Source organism: Neolamprologus multifasciatus, chromosome 11 (assembly GCF_963576455.1).
Source record: "Neolamprologus multifasciatus chromosome 11, fNeoMul1.2, whole genome shotgun sequence".
NCBI classification, from domain to species: domain Eukaryota; kingdom Metazoa; phylum Chordata; class Actinopteri; order Cichliformes; family Cichlidae; genus Neolamprologus; species Neolamprologus multifasciatus.
Window position 1 is genome coordinate 1786275 of NC_140449.1, and position 24854 is coordinate 1811128.

A 24854-nucleotide genomic window follows, 5' to 3' on the forward strand; every position below is an offset into this window, starting at 1 on the left:
GCTATGGAATAGTCCAAGTGGTAGTCCATAAATCAATGGTTTTTCAACGTGATTGTTGTCACCTTGTCAACTATAAATAGATCAACAATCAACGATGACAGAACAACAGTGAATCAATGTTATTTCAATGTCAGTGTCAGGTTTCATCAGTATTTCAATGTTGTTTCAACATTGGTTTTGTGTTGACATTTCAAGCCTGACGATTCTGATGGTTCAGATGGAAAATCAACATCTGTTCAATGTCTCCTTGCTATCTGGGTAGAGGAGAAATATACATGTTTGATGTTAAGAATATAATTTCTAGTTAATTTCAAAATACTGTTTTGTTAAAGGTATCGAATATAGAAGTGCGACATTCTAATGTGCTTTTTAGTATTTTGGGCTCCCGGCACACTATAATTACGTAGTTGGGGAGTCAGATAAGCTGGAAGCAACACAGTTTTTTGACCGAGTCTTGCCATGTAAATTAAAAGTTTCAATAAACATCTTTTTTACAAGAAAAATACCTGGACTTGCTCGCGTTTCAAATGCATGTTGCCGGACTGACTCCTAAAGGTGGTACAGAAGAGTGAAATAGAGATGGAGTGCTGCCACTACACTAAGTCTGATGGTACTTTTCAGTGTTCATAATTCCATCAATTTCAACAAGATTGGTGCTTTGTGAGTTACAAGTTACATCCAATATTTTTCTGGTCAAGTACAGAAAACCCACCTGGGTGATCTGGGTTTTCCTTTTTTCATTTGAAGAGCTTGATTGTGAAAGATTAAACTGCTAATGTCCACAGAAGTTTTAACTTTGGATGAAAAAACAAACTATAAATAAACCAAATGATATTGACTCTACTGCACACGCACTTCAGTATGAGCATTCATTAATGAATGATAGTTTTTTTAAATGTTCGATAAGTACAGCTCTATGTCGTGGTCCTCCAGTCTTCTCCGGTGTTCTGTTTCATCCTCCTCGCCAGGGCGGTGTCTGGTTCCTGGTCCTCCACCAGTACAGTATTTTTATATTATTATAATAATATTATAAATACTAATTTAATTAATAAAGTATTGCAAAGAGTACATTACAAACATTACCACTAAGTAGTTGCCGCCATTGTTGGAAAATTCTGGCATAGATTGGGCCACGAAGAATACACTTGTTGGTCGCATAAATCGTGAGTAAGTACAAAACTTGTCAAAGCGTCTGTGACATTATGTTGCCAACATCTGCCACTGTGCTTTTCAGGTCATTAAAATTCTAGGAAGTAATGTGGTTTCGATGTGACACCGTAGCAGTAAAACAACTGCTCTTTCTGGGCATCCCGTGGCATAAAAAACACAACAAACCCTGGACAAAAAACAGTTTACAGTCTAAGAGAGTCACATCTGTTTCCTCCTCAAACACAGGCTGGCTTATGTGATTGCTTATAAATATTTTTGTGAAGTCCTGGATGAGTCATTTATGTGCTCTTGAACTTATTTTTGCTAGGCCGTCCACTCCCGGGAAGGTTTAGCACTGTTCAAAGTGGATAGTGGCTCTCCCTGTGGTTTGCTGGAGGTGCAGCCTTACAATTAGCTCTTAGAATTAACTCTTTTCATGCTGATAGCTGTCAGGGACTTTGTTTTTCATCTGTGTCTTTAAAACATGTTGTGTTGCTTTTTGGGATCTTTTAGCCTACTTTATTTTGTCAGAGCTTATTTTTAAGTGATTTCTTGATTCTGGAGGTATGGCAAGGGGTGGATGTGGCTACTGAAACTGAGCTCAGTTTTCCAAAAAAAGGGTGGCTGATTCATGATTTAACAACAGAGGAAAATTACCTTTTCACATAGGTCTGCATAGGGTTTTGTTTTTTTAGCTGGCTCCTTTCAACTCACAGGAAAAGTGGCTACACTCCAACATCCCTCCGTATGTGTGAGCTATCTCTGAGTCTGAGCCCGGACACCCTATGTAGGAAACTTATTTCAGCCAATTCTATTCTTTTGCTCATTGCCCAGACTTTGTTGCCACAGGTGGGGGTTAGGATGTTGAAAACTTCATCTTTCAGCTCAGTGCTTCCTTTACCACAACATTTCAGTAGTGGCTGTAGCTCAGGTGGTAGAGCAGGTCATCTACTGGTTGGTGGTTCGATTCCTGGCTTCCCCTAGTCTGCATGCCAAATATCCTTGGGCAAGGTACTAACCCCAAATTGCTCTCCGATGCATCCATCGGAGTATGAATGTGTGTGAATGTTAGATATAAAAGCACTTAGAAAGATGTGCTTGTGCGAATGGGTGTGAATGGGTGAATGCACAAGTTGTGTAAAGCGCTTTGAGTGCTCAGATGAGTAGAAAAGCGCTATATAAGAACCAGTCCATTTACCATTCAGTACAATGTCCACATTACTACTGATTGAAAACCAATTTCCTGTCCAATTTTTGCTCCACATTCCAAATGTTCATGACCAAGATCCCAAGATACTTAAAGTCCCTTGCTTGGGGCAAGGCAAACACTTCCCCTCTTAAAAAGCAGGTTTGCTGTTCTAAATTTCCCCAACATATCTGGTTCCATCTTACATCTAAGAGTCCGCCTTTTCCTACCACCCTGCTCACACTGCACCCGAAATCAACGCCTGTCTACACTGTTAGTGATCCCAAAGTATGGTATTATGGTATATTATATAATATACAATATATATATATATATATATATATATATATATATATATATATATATATATATAAATCCTATTGTTTGTTTGTTTGTTCGTTTGTTTGTTAGGTTGGTTGGGGTTTTGGCGCGCGGGGGGGGGGGGGGGGTATGAGAGAGATGCAGAATTTCTAAATTAAATTAGTATAAAATTAGTATATATCTCCTGTATCCCTCCGTAATATAATCACACTGTCGAATAACGTAACTATAGCTATTTAAAATGTTAAAAGTATATACACTAGTATAATAGTGTATATTTAATACAAAGATAGCACAATGTAATTCTAGGGGGATTTTATGTTTTGTTTTCTGTGTTGTTTACAGTGAAAGAGTTCAAGAGTTTCGTTTCTTGGTTTCTTGGTAAATCCACGGGCGGGTATTTGTGTGTGAGATTAAAGCATTAACTCCTCCCGCCCGGGCTGTCTAGTTTACACCAAACAAGGTAACCCTAGACAGCAAGGAAACAGCTGCGGGTTGAAGGCAAAACGGAAACAACAGAGATTGTCAGGAGTCGTTTGTTGTGGACTAGCTGATATTCTGCGTTGTTACACGCCGTTAACACTCACAGCTGTTTGGTTTCGTGTGTGTGTCGCTATGCCTTCGTTTGGAGCACTGGGACATACTCTGTCCACTTCGTTGGTTTGTGCCGTCGCCTTCCTCTGTGTTAGCTTTGTTAGCCAGGGGGAATGCCAAGCAACCCAAGTGCCACCAACTCGTAAGTATAAGTGGAGTTTTAAAAATCTGCACAATGACTTTTTTACAATCATCTAGGTTATTTTTATCTGTCGACTGAGCGGTCCTTTAAAGCCAGTTCATAAGTATGTCAGCTCAGTAGTTGGGAAATATTTAAAATACGTCACGACTGAGTGTGACTTCGACCACAGCTTTCTGCTTGTTTTTAACGCGGCATTTAGTTGCTTCACGGCACTTATTTAGTGTGTTTGTCTGTCTTTCAGCCTGCTCTTCCTATAAAAACTGTGACACCTGCGTCCCACACGCCAAGGTAAGGCTGTCAGCAGTGGTTCGTGTGTACGCGATAAACCAAACCTTACCAAACCTTTGCTCAATGCAACAAACTTGTAAACGCTGGATTTATGATCTTTCGTTTGCGTCTTTGGCGTCCTACATTGTTCCGTGTTTTTACCAGGCCGCATGAGAGAAACGAAGTGTGGATTACTGCGTTAAACCCCACATGCTGCGTTTACAAATCGACATAAATCACTCACTGTCAGTTTTCTGGAGGTCATTTTGTTGTTGGTGAGAATGGTGAAAGTTTTCCAGTAGAAGATCAAAATTTGGGAAATATATATATTTATTTATTTATTTACTGGTTAATACTGCACCACCTTTTCTAACTAAAAGACTGACACAAAGCAATTTTACTAATCTCAGCCAAGTTGGCAAAGTTGGTGTAAAAGTCATTAAAACAAAAGTGATCCATACATATTAGCCAAAATTCTGGCTCACACACATGAGTTGTGTTCCCATTTGGCAGATCTATCACTTAATTACAGATACGCCACATCTCAACTCATCGTGTGTGTGTGTGAAGCACGCCTGTCCACATGTACAGGCCCATCTTAAGTTTGCCAGTGAACATGTAAATGATTCAGAGAAACATGAAACCAAATGCACCTCTTCGACACCCGACCCACCGTGGTTGCCTCTATTCCCCCAATCAGCATTACGCATCGGGGCTGTTTTTCTGCTAAGGGTACAGCATAACTTGGGAATCAATGGTGGCACGGTGAACAGCACTGTTACCTCACAGCAAGAAGGTCCTGAGTTTGATTCCGCCCCCTGGCCGGGCCTTTCTGTGTGGAGTTTACATGTTCTCCCTGTGTTTGCGTGGGTTCTCTCGGGTTACTCTGCCTTCCAGTTTAAAGACATGCAGTTGGTGGGGTTAGGTTAATTGGTAATTCTAAATTGTCCATATGTGTAAATGTGGAGTGAACGCTTGTCTCTTTCTCTGTGTTAGCCCTGCGACAGTCTGGCGACCTGTCCAGGGTGACCCCGCCTCTCACCATATTGTAACTGGGATAGGCTCCAGCCTGTGTTTTTAAACACACTGTCATTTACATATAATTTCCACTTAGTGATGCACAGAAATGGACTTTTCAGTTCTTCAGTGTAAGAAGGACTGAAAAGATTTTTTTTAAGATTTTGGGGAGGTGGTAAGGTAGGTTGTGTCTGCTGGTAGACTGTCCTGAGGAGTATCCAATCCAATAGTAATGTTCGATTATCGCTTAGTTTCTGAGGTTTTTTGGACAGCAAAATATCCGCGTCAACTAATATCTGGCTGATATCAAGTGCTACAGAAATGATGTTCACATCCTGAAGAGGATTGCAGTATCTGGGCAGAAAAACAAACTGCAGATAATAAACGAATAAATAGTTTATGGTACTTACATTCTTATTTGTTCAACAAGGAGACAAAATGATGTCACTTTTATGAAACTTGAAGCATAAATGTAATCAGCACAGGTAAAACATTAACGCTGTGCTGTAAATAAACTGAACCCTGTTCATGACTTTGATGTCACAGATTCCACGTTTAGTGTGGTGAAATCTAAAGTCTCGTTTGACACCCACATGTAGGAATAAATACAGATGAAATGACTGTTTATTTTTAAGAATCACTCCTGTGGCATTCTGCATTCATGCATCCTAACTATTATACTCAGCAGAATCATACCTTACATGTGTGTGTCTGTTGCAGTGTCTCTGGTGCTTCACCACAAACAACTGCACAGAGTATCCAGTGACCTGGTTGCTGCCTCCGGCTAAACTATGCCCGTTGTCCCAGGCCCGCTGGGGCGTGTGCTGGCGTAAGTTCATCAGACTTATTATTGTGATGTTAAATGTGGTGTTTCCTTTTTGCACGTGTTTCATTTGACACAGAATAAGTTGCACACATATTGGGGAAATGATTTGAGGAAGTTGGTGTTCAGTATGCTGGAAATGTAACACTTCAACCTACGCGTTAAAAGAAAAAGTAGGTAAAAGGCTATTAAAGCATGAAAACAAAAACTCTTCATCAAAAACAGCAACCTGTTATAGTCACAGATGTGCGACCTGAAATGACCTCCTGTGGGTCTGAGGGGAGGGATTTATCATTAGGCAGCGGTGTGAAAGCAGCACCGACACTTTCTGTTCCTCTCGTGTCACTTCAGGTGTAGTCGGTGCATTTAAAGATCCAGCACATCGTTCTTGCTTCGCTCCACCTGCTCCCTCTGCTTCCTCTTTTTTCTTTAGAAAACAGTTGCACTCCACAAGTTATCCACTGTCTCTGTAGGCAGGCAGGAGCATTTGCAGCAATAATATGCAACAGACACACAATCCTAGGAACATGTTTTCCATAACCAGGAAGAACAAACCCACACACACTGACAGGAGTTATTTTTGCTTTAGATTCATTTTCAGTTTCTCATACTTTAAGTTACTACTTTTTGACAGCCTTTATACTTTCTAACCTAAAGGAAGTGAAGCTGCCACAGTCCTGCTTTGCTGACTACAACATTAACTACAAATATTGTGGATAAATCGATTAGCTCAGCCAGGCACATACACCTGGGTCTTTGTACGTCCATGTCCAGCAGCATCAGCAGGAACTCGCTGCCCAGTTAAATAAAAAGTGTTTTATAAAATCAAAACAATGTTTTACTTTTCAGCAGAGCAGTTCTTTTTCCCCACTGCATATTAATTATTGTAATTCCCCGCGTGGTTTTTATATTTTATGCTGGAAATTCCTCTAAATGTTTCAGTCGGTCCCACAGCTACACAGGACGGCTCGCCTATCCTTCCCCCGCTCTCTCTGCTGGTGCTCCGGCTCCTCTGCCACATATCTTTCTGAATTTGTCCTGATGTGTCATCAGGGGTGTCCCAGCACCTCTTTCTTGAATCTGTACCACAGATGATTCACAGCAGTAGGTTTCTCAGGCTGTCCTGGCTCTAGACATTTACATAAAGTCCTGCAGAAGTGTTTGGCTCTAATGCTCAGTGAGCATAAAAGCACTACAGAGGTAGCACAGAAATGTGCTGCCTGTCTTATCGCCAGGGGATCTATTTACAGTGAGAGCTAAGTGAACTGTAAATTTAAGCGTAGCAGGATTCAACTGGAATATTATAAATTATAAGTGCAATGTTGTTGCCTTATTTTACTGCCAAATGTTCGGCCCCTGAAATAAACCACCGTTCTTTTAACAAGTAAATGATCTTTCTCTTTCTCCCTAACACAGTAAAGTACGTTTAGCTTGAACTTGCCATACAGACGACTCTCCACAGTAGGGCTGCCACAAACGATTATTTTGATAGTTGACTAGGCACCGATTATTTTAGCGATTAGTCGACTAATCAGATCATCATCCATTGGACGTAAAACAGCTTACTGCACCAGCCGCATCTGCTCTTATATAACTATCATTAGCTTACAGCTTTAAGTGTTTAAGGTATGTGCTAACTAAAAATAAAGACAAGATGATAGTTTATTAAATTTTAATGAAATGTGCAGATTATTTTGGTGAAGTTTAATAAACTCCTTGCTATCTAAAATATAACAGGACACCGGAGTAAATTCTCGAGCATCTCACACTTCTGATAATCAGCTGTCTGCTTGACGTTTATTCAGCTGTGTAAAAACTATAACTTTAATCTCAGCCAAACCGATTTACTCAGGAACAAATAAAATACTAAAAAAGCCAAACAATAACATTTTTAAGTTATCTAAGTGACTATAGAGTATATATCATGTTTAACCTGAGTAGTGAAAGACGGCGGTGGGTTTGAAAACGATTTGCCGGGAGTCCGGTGTGCTCACGGCTCTAGTGACCCTTGACCCCGGCTAGCTATCGAGCTAGTGGCTAACAGACGTTTTCAGAGACGTCTGTTAGCCACTTTTGAAAATATGTGGTGTCTTGATAAACTGAGCAGATATTTGAGGTTTACACAGCTACATTCTCGCCTGAAAATATGTTAAATATTTATTTTGTGACCCAGAAAGAATAATAAGAGTAATATTAAAACTAACTAGCTGCCGCCATTGTTGGAAACTGAGCTGGGCTGCGCTATGAATTCTGGGACACAGCTTCTTCTTCTTCGGGGTTTAACGGCAGCTGGCATCCTTGTACATGCAGTGCTGCCATCTTCTGTTTCAGTCCGTTATTACACTCATAAATCCTACTACTTATTCCTGCGTCTTTTGTGATCTTACAAAGCTTCAAACGACGCGTCGACTATTAAATCAGTCGTCGACGACTTTAATAGTCGACGTAATCGTGACTAGTCGACTAATCGTGGCAGCCCTACTCCACAGCGAAGTAACCAAGCTAACATGACCTGTATAATCAATCCTAATGTTTGTATAAGACTTTAAAACTGATATTCAACTGACACAAATCATATGTGAAAACCAGCTTATGTTATGTGTATTAATTACCCATAAAATTTTCAGTCAACTGCAGCACCATGCAGGAAATATGACTGCGACCCTGCTCTTAGTCACAGTAGTGCAGACAACTCGGTGACGTATGTTCCACCTCACCAGAGTTAATGCTGATAAAAGTGCAATTAGTCTTTAGAGCCCATAAGTGTCAAAAACCCTTGAATGCTGGTGCAGTTTCTACTTGAAAATGTAAATGTATATTCAGTACAGATGAGGGAAAAAAACATTGTTAATTCTGTAAAAATCTTAAAAATAACTGAACTGATACGGTCACACGGAGCCTACTGGAGCAGTAAGGTGTGTCAGTGTTCAAACTTCACTGGTAGCAAACAGAAAGTTGTGGAAATGCAAACAGTTTATTGCTAATCGGGAACAGCTATAAAACCAAAAGGGCCAGCTACTGGCACGGCATTTAAATGTGATGCACGAACATCAGGCAAATGTTGTTGAATATAATGTGTAAATATTCCACGTGTATGGAGTTGACACATGCTGTCATTTGAGTAGGTGGTTGTTACTTTCTGTTGAAAGCTGGCAGCTCTTCTGTATCACGTACATTTTCAGATGGAAGGAAACTGTCTGTTCACTCTGGTGTAAATAAAGTACACGTGACATGTCACATCTGTTTTTTACTTACAGTTGAACATGAAAAATACTGAGGTATGAACATACACTACCGGTCCAAAGTATGGAATTAAAGTAGCCGGAGTATCGGAACAGTTGAGAAACACTGGGTCTCTGTGGCTTTTAAACCCCAAAACACGCTGCGCCAAAAATTGGTCCACCCCAAGGATCGGGTCCCCCGACACAAACAGACTAACATAGTGTACGCTGTGAAGTGCCAGGAGGATTTATACATCGGGGAAACCAGACAACCTCTGACGAAGCGGATGGCACAACACAGAAGAGCTACCTCGTCAGGCCAGGACTCTGCAGTCTGTTTACACCTACAGGTCAGTGGACACTCTTTCAAGGATGAGGATGTAACATCCTGGACAGGGAGGAACGCTGGTTTGAGCGCAGAGTCAAGGAGGCCATTTACGTGAAAAGGGAAAGACCATCTCTGAATCGAGGAGGGGGCCTAAGGGTACATCTGTCACCGTCTTACAATGCTGTGATTGCAGCCATTCCCCAACTCTGTGAATGGGACTCATGACCATTGATCAGTGGTCTTTGATCTGTGGGTTTTGGTCAGTGGTTGTTGATCAATGGTTGTTGATCAATGGTCTTGAGAATTTGCATAATTAAGATTAAGGAACTGACCTCCCAGCCCATTGTTCCTTCAGTGTGCTGGTTTCAGTCATTATGCAAATGTACTGTTTATAAGATTGAAACCTGCAGTCAGCTGAGACTGAAGAAGTCACCTGATGATGACGAAACGTTTCTTCCAGAAAACGCTACGTCCACATGAACAGAATCAACTTTTGGAGATAGCCGCCCTTCGCTTTGTTGACCAACCCTCGGCCTTCTCTCAATGAGCTTCATGATGCAGTCACCTGAAATGGTTTTTACTTCACAGGTGAGCCTGTCAGGGTTCATTTGTGGAATTTCGTGCCTTCTTAATGGGGCTGGGACCATCAGCTGTGTTGTGCAGAACTCAGCTATCAGCTGTGTAGCAACCTAAGTGAAGAGAAACGACATTACATTAAGAGCTGAGGGTCGGTCAGTCTTTGCTAAAACTTTAAATGGGACTTGGAGTTGCAGAAAAACCAACAAGTGCTACGATGAAACTGTCTCACACGAGGACGCCTCAGGAAAGGAAGACCAAGAGTCGCCTCTGCTGCTGAGGATCCATTCATCGAGTCACCAGCCTCAGAAATCACAGGTTAACAGCAGCTCAGATTAGCGCCCCGATAGATGCCACACAGAGCTCCAGTAGCAGACACAGAAACATGAGCAGTTTCAGGCCACAGCTGCGCATGCGTGCATGCTGTGGTTTGTCCTGTAAAAGGAAAAGAGAAGACACAGCAAAATGTGGACGCCACTCTGGCAGTGTTTCGGGGTCACGTGATCCCTCCCTCTGCAGTACAAAACCAGTTTCCATACGGTTAAGACATTTGTGCTCTTTTTCTCTGGAAAGTGAGAGTTTGTTTGTGGTTTGTCATGTTTGCAGTGCAGTAACTTGCAGAAGCCAGCAGGTGGTGTCATTGACACACATGTGGAGCACATTGTCATTACAGTGGCAGCGTGTGATGGCTTCTAGTTACCTTTATCATGTGGTCCAGTGAGAATATCTTCTTGTGAAAAATGAATAAATTCTTTTTTTTTTCAGTGAACTTTGAAGCCCTGATCATCTCCATGGCCGTGGTGTGTGGAGTCATTCTCCTCGCCATTGGCGTCTGTTGCTGCTGCTGTTGCTGCAAGAAGCGCCCTTCAAGGTAACATTACAAGTCCGAGGTAACTGAGTAACAGGAGTTTTAGAAAGCTGTGTCAGATGCATGAAAGCACTTAGTGGGTCAGTGCTTTTCGGGATGAAAGAGCACTACATGGGAGCACTTTTCACCTCAGGCTCACACGGGCTGCTGTAGAGTTAAAGCAACAGCTGTGTCCAGGGAAACACAGCATGTAGCGTTGAAATGGATTACACAGAACAGTTTGGAGTAGATGTCACAGTTACTTCCTTACAGTTGTGTGCTCGTTATAATGGCAGAAAAAACAGGAAACAAGTGAAAGAAAACCAGAAAGATCCCTACTTCTGCTAGCGCTAAAGACCCCAGGTTGCTCACATGTTACGATAATGTCAACATTCAATGATTAGTCGTGTTATCTGTGCTCAGGTATTTACTTCACCCTCAGTCTTTAGACTGCATCTTATCACTGTGATAAGTGAAGACGGAGGGGGTCAAACCACAAAGTCCACGCTTTGTTTCATGGTTCATGTAGAAGCTTTAGTGCAGGGGTGTCAAACTCAAATACACAGTGGGCCAAAATGCAAAACTGGATCAAAGTTGCGGGCTAACGTTAATATTCATTGAAAAAAAATCTTCCTCCAAATATTACAAGGAATCATTTCTTATGGACTCAAACAAGTTTTGCTGAAAAACTTAATATGGAACAAGCAAAGCTTAATACTAAACAATATATATAACTTATATAAACGTGTATATAACTTAATATTGTACACGTTATCAAATTGTCATCATATTCTCCCACCTGTCCAAAGCTTCAGTTTTCTGCCTTTCTTTTTGCCATTTTGGGATAGGTAGCATGGCAGTATTTACATGGTTGCTATGACTATGGTCAACAGAGGAGAGGGTGCTAATGGGTCCTGTCATGACTGACGCGCCAAAACACCAACAGAGCATTCTGGGAATTGTAGTATTAGCAGTACATGCACTGTATAATACTGGCAGGCCAGCTCTAATAGTAATTTTGTATGGCTTCGCGGGCCAAATGTAATTAGGCTGCGGGCCAAATTTGGACCTCGGGCCAGAGTTTGACACCTATGCTTTAGTGGTTTTCACCCATGTCCTGTAGAGGTGCAACTCATTGTTGCTGTTGCAAACATTATTTTAGCTTTTTAATCAAAGTAGAGCTCCTTTCATGCTCTCACTGTTGTTCCTGTGGGGAGGGGGGAGTGTGTGAAAATGCACACAGATATTAATTTAATATAATTACAGTCATGTTTTTGTCTTTTTTTACTCTTTCTGGGGGTTGCCTCCAAGCATTTTACTTTGTGCGTGTTAAACCTTCTTTTGTATTTCCATTGTGGAACATAAAAAGGAAACACACTCTGCTCTCAGGCACACATTTCATGAGTCTTATATAAATGATGCATAGAACTTCAATCAGAGTAACCCTAAAGCTAGTGTTAGTTTGTAGCTGCGTGTCATTTGTCACATCCAAAGTGTGTTTTTGTCGTCTTCTGGTTCCACGAGGAGCCGCGATTCTGATGCTGCCTTCATGTCTCCTTCACTCTTAAGGTTTGACAGAGAAGAGGAGAGATCTGCCAAGAGGAGGGAGGAGATCAGACAGCGCGCTGAAGAACGGTGAGACCTAGACTCACGCCTTAGTCTACACAGGTTGGAAATGTCAGAACGGTGTTTATTTCAATAACACAGGAGCCTCTTTCTCTGCATTTAACTCCAAACCGATCTGTGCTGTGTCATTCCTCTCTGGATCAAACGCTGCTCGTTATTTACAGAGTATTTACACACGAAGTTACAGTTACATGTTTAGAGGTCACTGTTTGTTTTCCTTTACCCTGCTGCAGTGTTTTTCTCAGTCACCAGATGGCTGCATCTGCACTGTTTTCCCAGCGGAGGAAGTAATTATTTGATCCTCTGCTGAATTTGTTGGCTTGCTCGCTTTTAAAGAAATGAACAGTCGTTCATTTTTGATGCTAATCACAACAGTTATATATTTTATATCAAGTGAACTTGGTTCAAATCTCAGACCAAGCGCACACCTAAGAGTTGAATCCTATTCTGTCAGCGTGGTGGGTGGCATTGCCTTTCAGCATATCCCAGTAGGACTTGGATATAATTGTCCTAAAACAGAACGGTTCATCATCCCCCAACAAAAGAGTTCATTGTATGTTTGGGAGTCGAGCAACTGGTGTCCATCCAGCCTCAGCAAGTCCACGTCCCAAAGGAGAAGCTCCGGGTTCCTCTGCTGTCGTCCCAGAACACCAATTGGATTGTCAAAGCTGGGCAGCTGCTTCATGGTAATGTGCTCATAAATAGATTGGTTTACATCCTGTGTACTACCAGTCAAAGAAACAGAATCATCCAGCAGACCCGAAAGGCTTCCCTCTTCCTGCACCCCATAAATGTTTCAGCCTTCTCTTCTTGTTCTTCCAGTGCCAGGATAGCTGATATGTATGTGAGCAGGGCAGTGGAGCCGAAAGATGGTCAGTAACTGTGGTTTATCATCACGCTCGGCGTGCTGGGCACATCGTGGCCCGCTGTGCGCCTCGTGTGTTTGAGAAAGAATGAATTATCCGACCTCTGAGCTCTTCTCTCTCGTGCCGCGGAATTGAGTCAGGGTTTCCTGCAGTGAGCATGATCACATCTCTGAAGTTGGAGTTAGTGCAGTGACCTACATAGATGCAGTTCATGTTGTCAACAGGACATTCGGAATAGATTGGACCCATCCTAAGAGAGACTAGCGCCTGTAGACAGTGCTGCGTGGCCTGCGGAGAGCACACAGCCATCGTCATCCGAGCCCAGGCGGGCCGGGGAGACCCACGCAGCTATATATTTCATATTTCACATGCTGATGTAGCAGGAGAGCTACCTAAGAAGTTTAATTAGAATTTTGTATCAAATGCTAAATTATTAAATCATTTTAATAAGTATCTCTTGAAGCTCTTGTTTCAGTGCTGCTCAGGCTGCTCATGTTAAAGTCAGCTAACACCCAGGATCTGTTCCTGTTGGCTTGTATCTGGTTTAGCTCGTCAATAAACCAAACTGTTGTAATGTGTCAAGTCTTAATACACAACAATACTATGTGAGAAGTTCCTTGTAATCCACTGACATGATGCTTGGGTAGCACATACAGTTTCATGTATCTATGATGATAATATGGACTGAATATGGGCCAAAATCCGCAGCTGTTACTCCATTATTTGTGTCCATGCTCCTTGGTTGAGTCATGGTAACAGCTGGAGAAAAAAATCATACACGCAGGCTTTTTTATGCCATGTATTCAGTTTGAATTTTGTTTTAATCTCATGTTGATATGACTCTTTAAGTATAGCCAAAATGCATGTTTTCTAAACTGATCACACATCCAGGGTGTTGAAGCTGTGATATGGCCCAAAGATGGTTCTAGAAACATTGTTTCAAAGAACAAAAGAGAATTTGGCTTTGTGACACTTGGAGCAGGTGCAAAATGAAGTTGGTTGGAGGTCACAGCCTGAAGGTGTTTTTCAGCCTTGAAATTTTCTTATTATCTTTTGTATTTATGAAGTTCTCAGGCATCAAAAATTTAAAGTACTTCCCTTTTTATTAGTAGATTTTTTTCTTAGATTGCGCAAATAACTGGAAGTTTCTTTTAGCCTTAACTTTTAACTGAACTTGAGTTGGGAAGGTTACTTTTAAAATGTATTCCATTACAGATTACATGCCCTAAAATGTATTCTGTAACGTATTCCGTTACGTTACTCAATGAGAGTAACGTATTCTGAATACTTTGGATTACTTAATATATTATCATGCTGTTTACAACTACATGAATGTACTATTGCTGTGATTTATTACTGTTACTGAAGGTCCGCGGCTCCGAACCGTAGTAAAGGGACCTCTGGCTAATACGGTGGGTTCTGTGTCAGGCTCGTAGCTGAAAACTAGCTTTACTTTGTTGTCTGGGTCAACTTTGCTAGCAGAGACAGAGAGAGGCGTTGAAAGGCTGCTCCAACAGAACTTATTGTTTCGAAGGAAAACACGAACACGGTGTACAGTCGAGTCTTAATAGTTTACTTACAGCTGGGCTCGTCAGGCTCTCTTCTTGGCTGCAGTGGTTATTATTATATTTACATGCTTCCAGCTCCCGTTTCTGCTCGATGACAGCTCGTACTTTTCCTTTTTCTCCCTCCCTCGCTCACAGACACATAACATGTATGTCAGTCCATTCTCCCTGCAGCACGGACTACACTGCCCATGATGCTACATTCTTTAGAGCTATACCTGTAGCATTCTGCCTATTGCCTTCATATTAAATAATTTAAAAATATATTTCTTCACGTCATGATGAGACGCGAGATTGAGACACAGATATTAGAGCCTCTTAATGCCTGTTTTGTTTGGGTTTCCACCGGCGTGGAATTACCAAAGATAGAGAGACCATAGCCGAACATATGAAACAGGGAAGTACCGCCGTGTAATCCATTTATTTCAACAAAGTAACTGTATTCTAAATACCACCTTTTTAAACGGTAACTGTAACAGAATACAGTTACTCATATTTTGTATTTTAAATACGTAACGGCGGTACATGTATTCTGTTACTCCCCAACACTGCTTATAGTATCCCATTTTCATAAATTCTGAGTGGTATTGTCATGATGGAGAAGTCGAGCACCTTCAAAACCTTTAGTCTGTGTAGTGAGTAGGGATGGGTATCGTTTAGGTTTTATCCGATACCGGTGCCAAACCGGTACTTTTGAAACGGTGCCGGTGCTTAAACGGTGCCCAAACCGGTGCTTAAAGAATGGAAAACACAAAATTGGTCCAAAAACCTCTCATGTTCAGCTGTTTTTTTGTAAAAAGATAACAATGTTAGCCTTTCTGCAGCTATGGGCATATATGGTATCACTCTGGGCTGGAAGCAGCTTAAACAATGGAAAAAACACAAACTTTGTTCATAAACCTCTCATGTTTAGCTGTTTTCCACTTTTTCTTCGGTCATTTTAGCCTTTTTGGCCAGGGTGAAGGGAGTATCTGCCATCAAACAAGAAGACAGCCGCATGTAGCTATGATGGTGTTTGCTAGTTCACCTTACATGCATTAATTTAATAACGCGGTTAGCTTACTCAACGTAAATTACACACGAACAACATTAAGCTACTCACGCAGAGAAGAACGGCTGCTGCTGCATCATCATTTCTGCTACACTGGCAGGGCTAGGTTCATCGGATTTAAAGTGTGACCTCCTTTGACAGTATCAGCTTAAAGCACTTGTTGCAGGCTGCTGAGTTTGCATCTTTTGCTGTGAAGTACAGCCAGACTTTTGACCGCTTCGCCTTGGGCATTTTTAATCTGTAGCTCTGCTCTAAAAGAACGTACGCACCTGGACCCGCCTACTATCCTCGAAACGTAAAATGATTGGCTAGAATCTAAAGTGTATCATTCCATACCAGTTGGTGGCGGTAATGCACCTTTCAGTTGTTTGCCAACCGCCAATAGAAATGTAAGGATTTAATGGCACCTTTGGCACCGGTATGGCACCGGTGGCACCGGTATCCGGTGCCATGATGGCACCGGATACCGGTACCCATCCCTAGTAGTGAGCCAAGCTCAGTACTCACGTTCACGTTCTTTCAACTTTCCCTCCAACATGTTGAATGCAGCCATATTAATGTGGAGGGAATGTGAACGTGTCAGTGCGATGCACACGGGCCATCGGCGTGGCTTAGGGGGACGGATGGCAGACGCATCTTAACCAGCCTGATTGCTCACAGATCAGTACCTAGCAATGAAGCAGCAACTGCTACACACCAGTGTCTTTGAGCTGAGATGAAGTGAAGTGAGACACACAACCTGCCCCTCAGAAAGGCTGAGTGAGCAGCTTTACCACAGGCTGTTGCTCTGTGAGTCACTGTCAGCTAAAATTTAGGAACATTTTTGCAAACTGATGCATTTTTCTTACTTGGTAAGCTGAATGTTATTGTGCTTATTGAAATGTTGTTTAAACAATGTCGTGCATAATAAGTATTTGGGAGTATTAGTATTGATGGTTGCATAAGTGCCCACATATCATGACTGGCTGTAATGTTGTGGTACGGTGTAGCTTAAATGTTTCTTGGCGAGTAGAAGTGCTCGATGGGTTTGCTCTGTAAACTTGTGCATATGTATACAGCTGTTTTAAAATAACAAAGCTGCAGAAACTTCTGGAATCGCCACTATTTCAGTCATGCTTCTCTGTAAAATCTGTTTTTCATTGGAGTCAACAGTAGAGCCAAAAACCCTCATAGCTACTGACACACAGAGGAGAAATGGCATTCATCACCTGAACTCTGAGTTCAGCAGCCTTGTTGGTGACGCCTGTGAGCAGGTAATCAGTCATTATCTAAATAAACAGGCAGAGAGCCAGAACCTAAATTTACTGCACAGACTCACCAAAAGTTTCCAGAATCTAATGAAAAAGTTTGGCAACTTTTCCCAGACTTTGCCTGCAAGTCATGTGTGAAGTTTTTACAACAGTGCGGCTTCAGCAGCAGCTCAGCCCAGAGTTACTGACCCTCCAGAGCACTGAGCAAATACCACATTTATCTATGACTACTGCAGCCCAGCAAAAAAAAAAACATAGTTGCTGAACTCTAAACACAGACTGGGATGAGTGCACATGTCTGCCGCTGTGCAGCTGACACTGTCGTAAACCTGCATCTCTGACATGCATCTCTGCAACAATGCCAAAAAGTATTTGTCCCTTGCCTTGTTTATTTATTTTTGCATATTTTTCACACATTTTTAGATCATCAAACAAATTTGTGCAGTAGAATTCAATTCAATTTTATTTATATAGCGCCAAGTCACAACAAAAGTCGCCTCAAGGCGCTTCATAGATACAGAGAAAAACCCAACAATCATATGACCCCCTATGAGCAGCACTTTGGCGACAGTGGGAAGGAAAAACTCCCTTTTAACAGGAAGAAACCTCCGGCAGAACCAGGCTCAGGGAGGGGCGGGGCCATCTGCTGTGATTGGTTGGGGTGAGAGAAGGAAGACAGGATAAAGACATGCTGTGGAAGACATGCCATTGTCTCATTACAGCTGACGTCTGTGTTGCAGTCATTTATTTCCATGTTGTTTCATTAAAGTTTGGACACTTAGCTGTATCCAAATATGATGGAGGCCCAGTTAGAGTTGAATGATGGCTCTCTACCTTGAGTGTTGTCTTTCTCTGGAGTGTATTTGGCACTAACAGAGTGAATACTTCCTGACCTGTTGACTAACTCCTACTTTTTTTTACAGGAAGGTGGAGAGAATGGCACGCCACGATGAGATCAGGAGGAAGTATGGTGCGTATAGACTTTGCATTGGACTTGAGCTCATTGTCTTTGATCATAGTGTAGGAGACTGTTTCTGATGTACACTGAAGCTGAGGTGACCAGTAGGTCTGACACAGAGTAGCCAGCTCTGTGTTCTCTGATCTGTGTGTGTCAGCAGTGTCTCTGCTTAACTATTTTAAGAGTTTTTCAGTGTCAGTCACTTTGATTTCCACACCCTGGGCCACTGATACATTATTCAACAGAATATGCTTCGTCCCCAAGCAACCTACACTGTAGATGTGCATGAACTAGGCGACGTAGGCTAGGAGGCTGGGGGAGCTGTCAGTATCTTACTTATCTCCTATTTATTAAATAAACCCCTTTTTTCTATCGCCAACGGCCGTACAAAATGTAACATGAGACCATCCCTCACTTGAAGAGCCTACAAAAATCCCAGGAATGTGGCATTTCTCCTCGCTGCCATACTCATTTGTCTAGCTCACCACTTCACCAGCTAAACCTGAGCTGGACAACATTGTTATTATACTGATATTCAGTATTAATGCTGCTCTTTCAGGTGTGTTACAATAGATATGAAACACTCCACACACAATAGTGCAACATAATAATGAATAAGCTGCTGGTGTCATCAATAAGAGTGGCAATAATAAAAGCTTGAATGTTTCCATGAGCCATGAACTCAAATGAAGCTTTGCCAGTTTAGTCAGCAAAAGGTTTGTGTGTAATAAACGGCTGCCTGAGCTGTGCTGTAATTAAAAGCGAGGAGTTTTAGATGACCTAAAAGCAAATCCTATTTTTTGTGGAGCTAATTTAATCTCCGTGTTTGTAAGCAGTTAAAGTAGCGGTCCCTGCTAGGCATGGGAAAATATGACAGCCACTCTCCAGTGCTCATAGTTGTGACTGAAATGTTTATGGAATAAAATCAGTTTTTAAGCAGCTGAAGGTACAAAAATAGTCAAACTTTAAAACCTGATCACGACCTCGCATTTGTGCCACATGCTTTAACTTAATCAGAGCATTTTTGCTGTCAGTGAAACAGGAAATATTCAAAAAATAAATGAGTCATGAGCAAACTGCAAGTGTGCGCTGCAGCAAAGTATAGAAGAAGCATCAACATCACACAGCACTTCTATTTATTTCCAATCAATGCACTGATTCTAATCCATCGCTCTGGCCTCTGCAGGGAAGTGGGCGGTAAGGATCGGCCTGTCAGAGGCTCGATAAAGACACAATCGTTCGTTCCGTTGATGTGGGAGAAGCTCGAGTGTCCGTGCGTTGTGTCTGTCCATCCATTCGCTGTAGTAAGATGTCAGGTTATGTGGGTTGAGTGTAACGACTGCACGACAGTGATGGATGATGGTCTGTTTCTTAGGCCTGCAGCTCTCATTAGTTTCCTTCCACGGGGGCTTTAGTAGAGACTGCTCTCCTTTCACGTTTGGTCTGGTTGGTTCTCTACAACTACAATCCACATCCTCTTATTTCCTTGAAATCAGACACAGAGGAAGATTCCCTGAGGGTGGGTCAGGAGGTTATTCAGCAAAACTGGGAATGATCTCTTGTCATTACCAGTTGAAAATATCCCAGCAAGACGGCACAGATTTGAAATACACGTTTCACTTTTTGCAGTTTAACCCCGGCGCTCTGTCATAGCCTGCAAGTTTTATTTTTAGGGAGCAGCTGCTGCTTCAAGGTGTTTTATAAAGTGAGGTAGAGACTCACAACTCACAATAATATGAAACTGTGAACACTAGACTTCTAGGCACGATCTGATATCCTCGTGTTGGTGTTGTTCCCAGATCATCATACTAAAGGTTGTTCCAGGATCAACATTGCAAGTGACCAATCAGAATGTTGTGATGTCATACTTTTGCAACTTCGGGAAAAACCGGCGTAAAACAAAAAACTGTACTTAAGCTGCGAGAAACCGCCTTTGTCCGCCGATCAACGGACCCTAACCCTGACCCTGACCCTTTAATAAACGCTAAGCAGAATTGATATTGTCCTTGCAACATTGGAATTTCATAAATGCACGAATGGGTTGGTGCGCAAAAGAATAACGTCACAACAATGTGATTGGTCACTTGCAATGTTGAACCTGGAACAACATTTTCATGATGATCTGGGAACAACACCAACACGAGGATATCAGATCATCCAGACTTCTAGACAGTTCTACAGCATGACGGTGAATGAGCATTAACAGTTTCTTGCTATGGAGGTTTATTTTGGTTCAAGTCTGAGATGAATCCTGTATCACTGCACAGTTTGCTTCAAAAAGCCCTCGTCTACTGGAAGAGTGTGAGAGTGTCTGGCAGATTGGTGTAGTGGAGCGCTCTGGTAAAAAAGAGCTTTCAGTTTCAGCATCTACGTCCCAGCTGCACCTATGGTCACGAGCCGTGGGCGGTGCCAAACAAAATGAGGTTGGATACAAATGGCAGAAATCAGCTTAGTCTCCAGGAGGACTCGACTCAGCCTTTAGACATTCGAGAATGGAACCAGCTGAGGAGGTTCAGGCAGCTGATCGGGATGTCGAAGCATTGAGGATTAAACTCAGATCACATTGGAGAGGTTATACATCCCGTCTGGCCTGCTCACACCAGGAGGATGGTGCAAACTGACTTTGTTAAATCTGTGGAAATGCAATAAAGCATGATTAGGACCTAAAGTCATTACTTCATTTATGTAGTCCAGTAATTAGAGGGCTGTAGAAGCCCGTGTGACTTATAATCCATTTTAATCATGAATGAAATCAACTTTTCACGCTTAAAACGAGCATCGACTATAAAGACACACCGTGCTTATTATTTTGGCATTATTATCAGAATCTTATGTAAAGAAAAAACGACAAACAGCAGCAGTGAGTGACACCAGGTTACATTATCAACCCAAAATGCAGTAACAGTGGCCATGATGTGCTTAAACATGAGGACAGCATCGTTCTGCAGGAGAAGGCTCCTCGTGTATTGAAATAGTTGGAAATGCTTCACGCATTCAGTGTTTGGTATTTGTGCACTAACTGCCATCGATTAGTCAGTTTCTTAGTGGCAGCGAGAGTTTTAATGTGTATTGATCCGTGGACGTGGAAAGTTCAGGCTCTGCAGGAGAACTGTGTGCAGGTTCAAACCTCAGTAACACTTGGAGTATGAAGAACAACTTTATAGTTTAACCTCTGAGTTTCAGCTTGTGGCCTTCATCAAGGTTAGAGGTGCATTGATCCAACTTATTCCATGCGCTCCTCAGAAGCCATTGTTGAATAAATACGCTGTTTTCTTCAGTCGGCCTTGGAATCATTTGTTTGTGTAAGACGACAGCAGGCCTGACTGAAACGTTTATTAACTAAACCGAAGGTAAGAAAGAAATATACTGTAACCTGCACTTGAGTAAAATAATAAGACCAGGACAGATAAATAAAGCAAGAAAATGACTTTATTAGCGAGCCTGTTTATTTGCACTGGGCTTATTTAGGTGAGCCTTCATTGCACTCTGCTGTTATTAATGCTCGTGCTAGTTTCTCCTTTCACCTGCTGCATTTCTCGTGTAAAGTTCCACCAAAACATGTTATCACAAGAACAAAAAGCCAGGACCGAACATGAGGGATATTGGGAAGCCGAGCGGGAGAGAATCCTCTGAACTTTCCAGTCAAATCATTTCATCAAAGTTTGTGCTTCAAACAAAAACGACTGCAAACGTGAAGAAATGCCTCCAAACTGCTCACTGCTCTCTTGTTGGTGCCTATTAGCTACCAGTCTGCTCCTCTCATGGCTTAGTGAACACAACATAGTTAATAAGGGTGCAACGATACACAAAATTCACGGTTCGGTCGATATTTTTTCGATACAAAAAAAAGTTCATGCCTTTTTTAATTTGTCATTTATTAAAATTATAAATATATATTTTAACTCAAAAGTACAGTTTTTAAATGTAATGTTGCTGAAACAAAGTAATAATAAAATAAATCTATCTGATGGAGAAATCCCTCATCTTTGGAAAAGAGAGTTTATTACAGAGAAATGTCTCTTTCCAAAATAAAAGCTCTACTATACGCTTCTTCTGGGCTATATTCTCAGCAGCATATTAAACATATCAGGTCCCCATAAGGAGAATCATGTGCTAACGGCTGTCTAAATGACTCGGGTAAAGTTTGTAGCATGCGTGCTTGTTGTTTTTGTCTGCTTCCACTTGTCTTTGCACGAGGATGATGTCGGAGTAAATGTGCAGTCATGTTCGTTGTGTTCCCACTAGTGCTGTCAGCGTTAATCTGAAATGACGTTAACGCCACAACACGGCAAATCTCCGTTAACGAGCTACCGCGGATCGCCCCGTGCATGGGGCTGGACGGCCAACACGTTAATGAACTAACTGCGCTAACGAGCTAACTGCGCTAACACACTAGTTCCCACCCATGTAATTGAGCATTGCGTGGCACATCCAACATACTGTTTTACTTTAGTCCATGACGCGCTTACCTTCAGGGTCATACGTCACATGAAGACCAAAATAGTTCCAAACGCCAGATCTGAATGAGGGTGGGGGAGGTTCAATTTGCCATGTTGCAACGAGCTTAGCTTCTGTCTTGCTAGCTTGCTCTGCGCTCAGTGAATCTGGGTTCGACTACTCCGCCTAGGCTGCACTGTCGAGTGCAGATCCACTGAGCGCTCAACACAGACAGCATCGTCAGAAGGAAAGTAGATAAAATAAATTAAAAATTTTGTATTGTTCGATACATATGCGTACTGAACCGAAAGCACTGTATCGCACGGTTCAATATTGATACGGTTATTGTTGCACCCCTAATAGTTAATTAATGTTATCATAAAACAAAGTACAGACATTCTTCTAAACGGCAAAGATATGGAGGAGAAAACCGATTCAGAACAACCACAGACATCAGCAAAGATGTCTGCCAGTGACGTGGTCATTCTAGTCAAGTAACACACACACAGTAATCTGCAGTTAATAAAAGTCCATAGGAACTGTTACAAAATTGATAAGGTGGGCAGTTGTTTTCATTGCCCATAGAAATAAATAATTCCATTGATCGTGTATGAAAGACTTGCTGATGGCTGTTTAGCAGCACATGCTGTCATACTGCATTCATTGTTAATGAGACATCAGCGTGGACAGAATATCCGGGATGGATTTCCCAGTTTGTCCTCGGACTGATGCGGTGTACATTTGGCAACCGCTTCCTCCAAAGCATCTCTGGAAAATGTGGAGCAGAATTTGACCCAGCATGACTTTGTTTTCATTTTGTCTCCACGTCGTGTGTGCAGGTCTGATGGGCGACACGGACCACCCGTACAGCAAGTTCGAGAACGAGTAAAGCAGCTGCAATGGAGGACGTCCACGGGCCGCGGCTCTCACGGCTGTGCTTTTAGCTCGGACACAGTGCTGCAGAGCAGCAGCTGTCCGGTGATCTCGTTCAGACGTCAAACCTGATTGAAAATATTCTGAATTAGTTTAGCTTTGTGATTCTTTATGAGGGCAGTCGTGTGTGTTTAGTTAAATCTTGTTTTTAAACTTTCTGCAAACCTTTTTTCTCTCTTTTTAAATGTTGTACTCTCACATCAATCTTTGCACTTTGTACATACGTTGATTAAACAGTGATGACTGTGTGTTTCGATTCATTAATAAACCTCTTTAAGCTTTTTTTGTTGGTTTTAAATGTATGAGCTTCTGAGAGAGTGCATAAAGTGAGAGCATGATAAACTGCTGAGTGCAGCCCTTTCATAGACCACAGCACAAGCTGACCTCTGTCATTTTCCGATAACTTTTTAAGTGAAAACATCGGGAAGGAGAATGTTGCTCCGAGTTGGACACCCACTAGTCTGCTTAATGATGTGAAACTAAAATGCCTCAAAGCTGGACTGACCATGTTTGCAAATGTTTTCCTCTCCGTCCACTTCTTCAGAGATGATCCACTTTAACCCTTTGATTATCAAGGCTGAAATAAAATGATTAATCATGAGCCTAAAAACTGCAAGATTGAGGACACTAAACCTCTCACTTTTATATCATTTTAATAAAGCAAATGCATTTATATTCACTTTTCAAAGCCCACATTAAAAATGGGTTGATTCAAAATATTTTTGTATATTAGCGATTGTTGATTAACAGTCCTTGGTTCAGCTGTTTTAGCTCCCAGTCTCTTCATGTTGACTAGTCTGAGCTTCTGTCCATCAGAAACAGGTTTGAACAGTGAACAACCTCTTGGCTCTGACATCATACAGACCCAAGAGTAGAAAAAACTGACCTTGTTATGTGAAACTTTTAGCCCTGGTCCTGAAGATTACCCACAATAAAAACACGACAGAAAATAAGGAAAAGCAGAGTCCGTGCATGAATTCAGTTTGTAGAGAAACATTGTGGATTTAGATTTATCGTAATACCAGTGTAGTGAGGTGATGAGGAAGTTACATTCTCTGCCTGTTTTTGATCTATGTTATTACTCATGCTGTAGTTTTCTAAAGTGGCTGAAGACTGGATTCTGCAAGTCTAAAGCACAAAGACGCCCAACCGATGTGATTTTGGACATGATACAGCGATGAATGAAAGTTTAGCTGTGTGATCGATCTGTTAGCTTTCAGAGTTGAATCAAATACGATTTAGGGCGGAAACAAATGTAAAAGATGATGTTACGTCTGCTCTTTGAATGTTTGAAGGGTTCTGTTCAATAACACAACATTAAGATTGAAGTGGTGGGTTGAACCTGGAGCCGTGACTCAAATGTATATATATTAGTCTCGGCGCCTGTCACATGGTTTAGTACAGCGGTCCCCAACCTTTTTTGCGCCACGGACCGGTTTATGCCCGACAATATTTTCATGGACCGGCTTTTAAGGTGTCGCGGATAAATACAACAAAATAAAACTAGTACCGGTACCGGAAAAAAGAAGATTTATTCATAACACATGTGAAAAGACCCAGGAAAACCGAGTAAACGATAAAAACGATAACAAAATAAAGCTGAAAACCAATAAAAACTCTGAAAACTATACATTTCACACCTGAGCCTCAACTCTCGCGGCCCGGTACCAAACGACTCACGGACCGGTCCGAGGCCC

At 41.8% G+C, this 24854-nt stretch overlaps 1 protein-coding gene and 2 long non-coding RNA genes across 3 annotated transcripts; all 3 read left to right on the forward strand.

Moving 5' to 3' along the window:
- Positions 1 to 3111: 3111 nt before the first annotated feature.
- LOC146507549 (pituitary tumor-transforming gene 1 protein-interacting protein) lies at positions 3112 to 23439 on the forward strand. Its single transcript, XM_085176770.1, has 7 exons — positions 3112 to 3392; positions 3634 to 3680; positions 5397 to 5505; positions 10390 to 10495; positions 12041 to 12106; positions 17753 to 17799; positions 23064 to 23439. The coding sequence occupies exons 1-7, from the start codon at positions 3272 to 3274 to the stop codon at positions 23111 to 23113; spliced, it is 546 nt and encodes a 181-aa protein (XP_085032896.1). The 5' UTR covers positions 3112 to 3271; the 3' UTR covers positions 23114 to 23439.
- On the forward strand, positions 12113 to 16372 carry LOC146507550 (uncharacterized). Its single transcript, XR_014876765.1, has 2 exons — positions 12113 to 15167; positions 16075 to 16372. It is a non-coding gene; the product is annotated as an uncharacterized LOC146507550 (long non-coding RNA).
- Positions 17806 to 19147, forward strand: LOC146507551 (uncharacterized). Its single transcript, XR_014876769.1, has 2 exons — positions 17806 to 18715; positions 18746 to 19147. It is a non-coding gene; the product is annotated as an uncharacterized LOC146507551 (long non-coding RNA).
- Positions 23440 to 24854: the final 1415 nt, after the last annotated feature.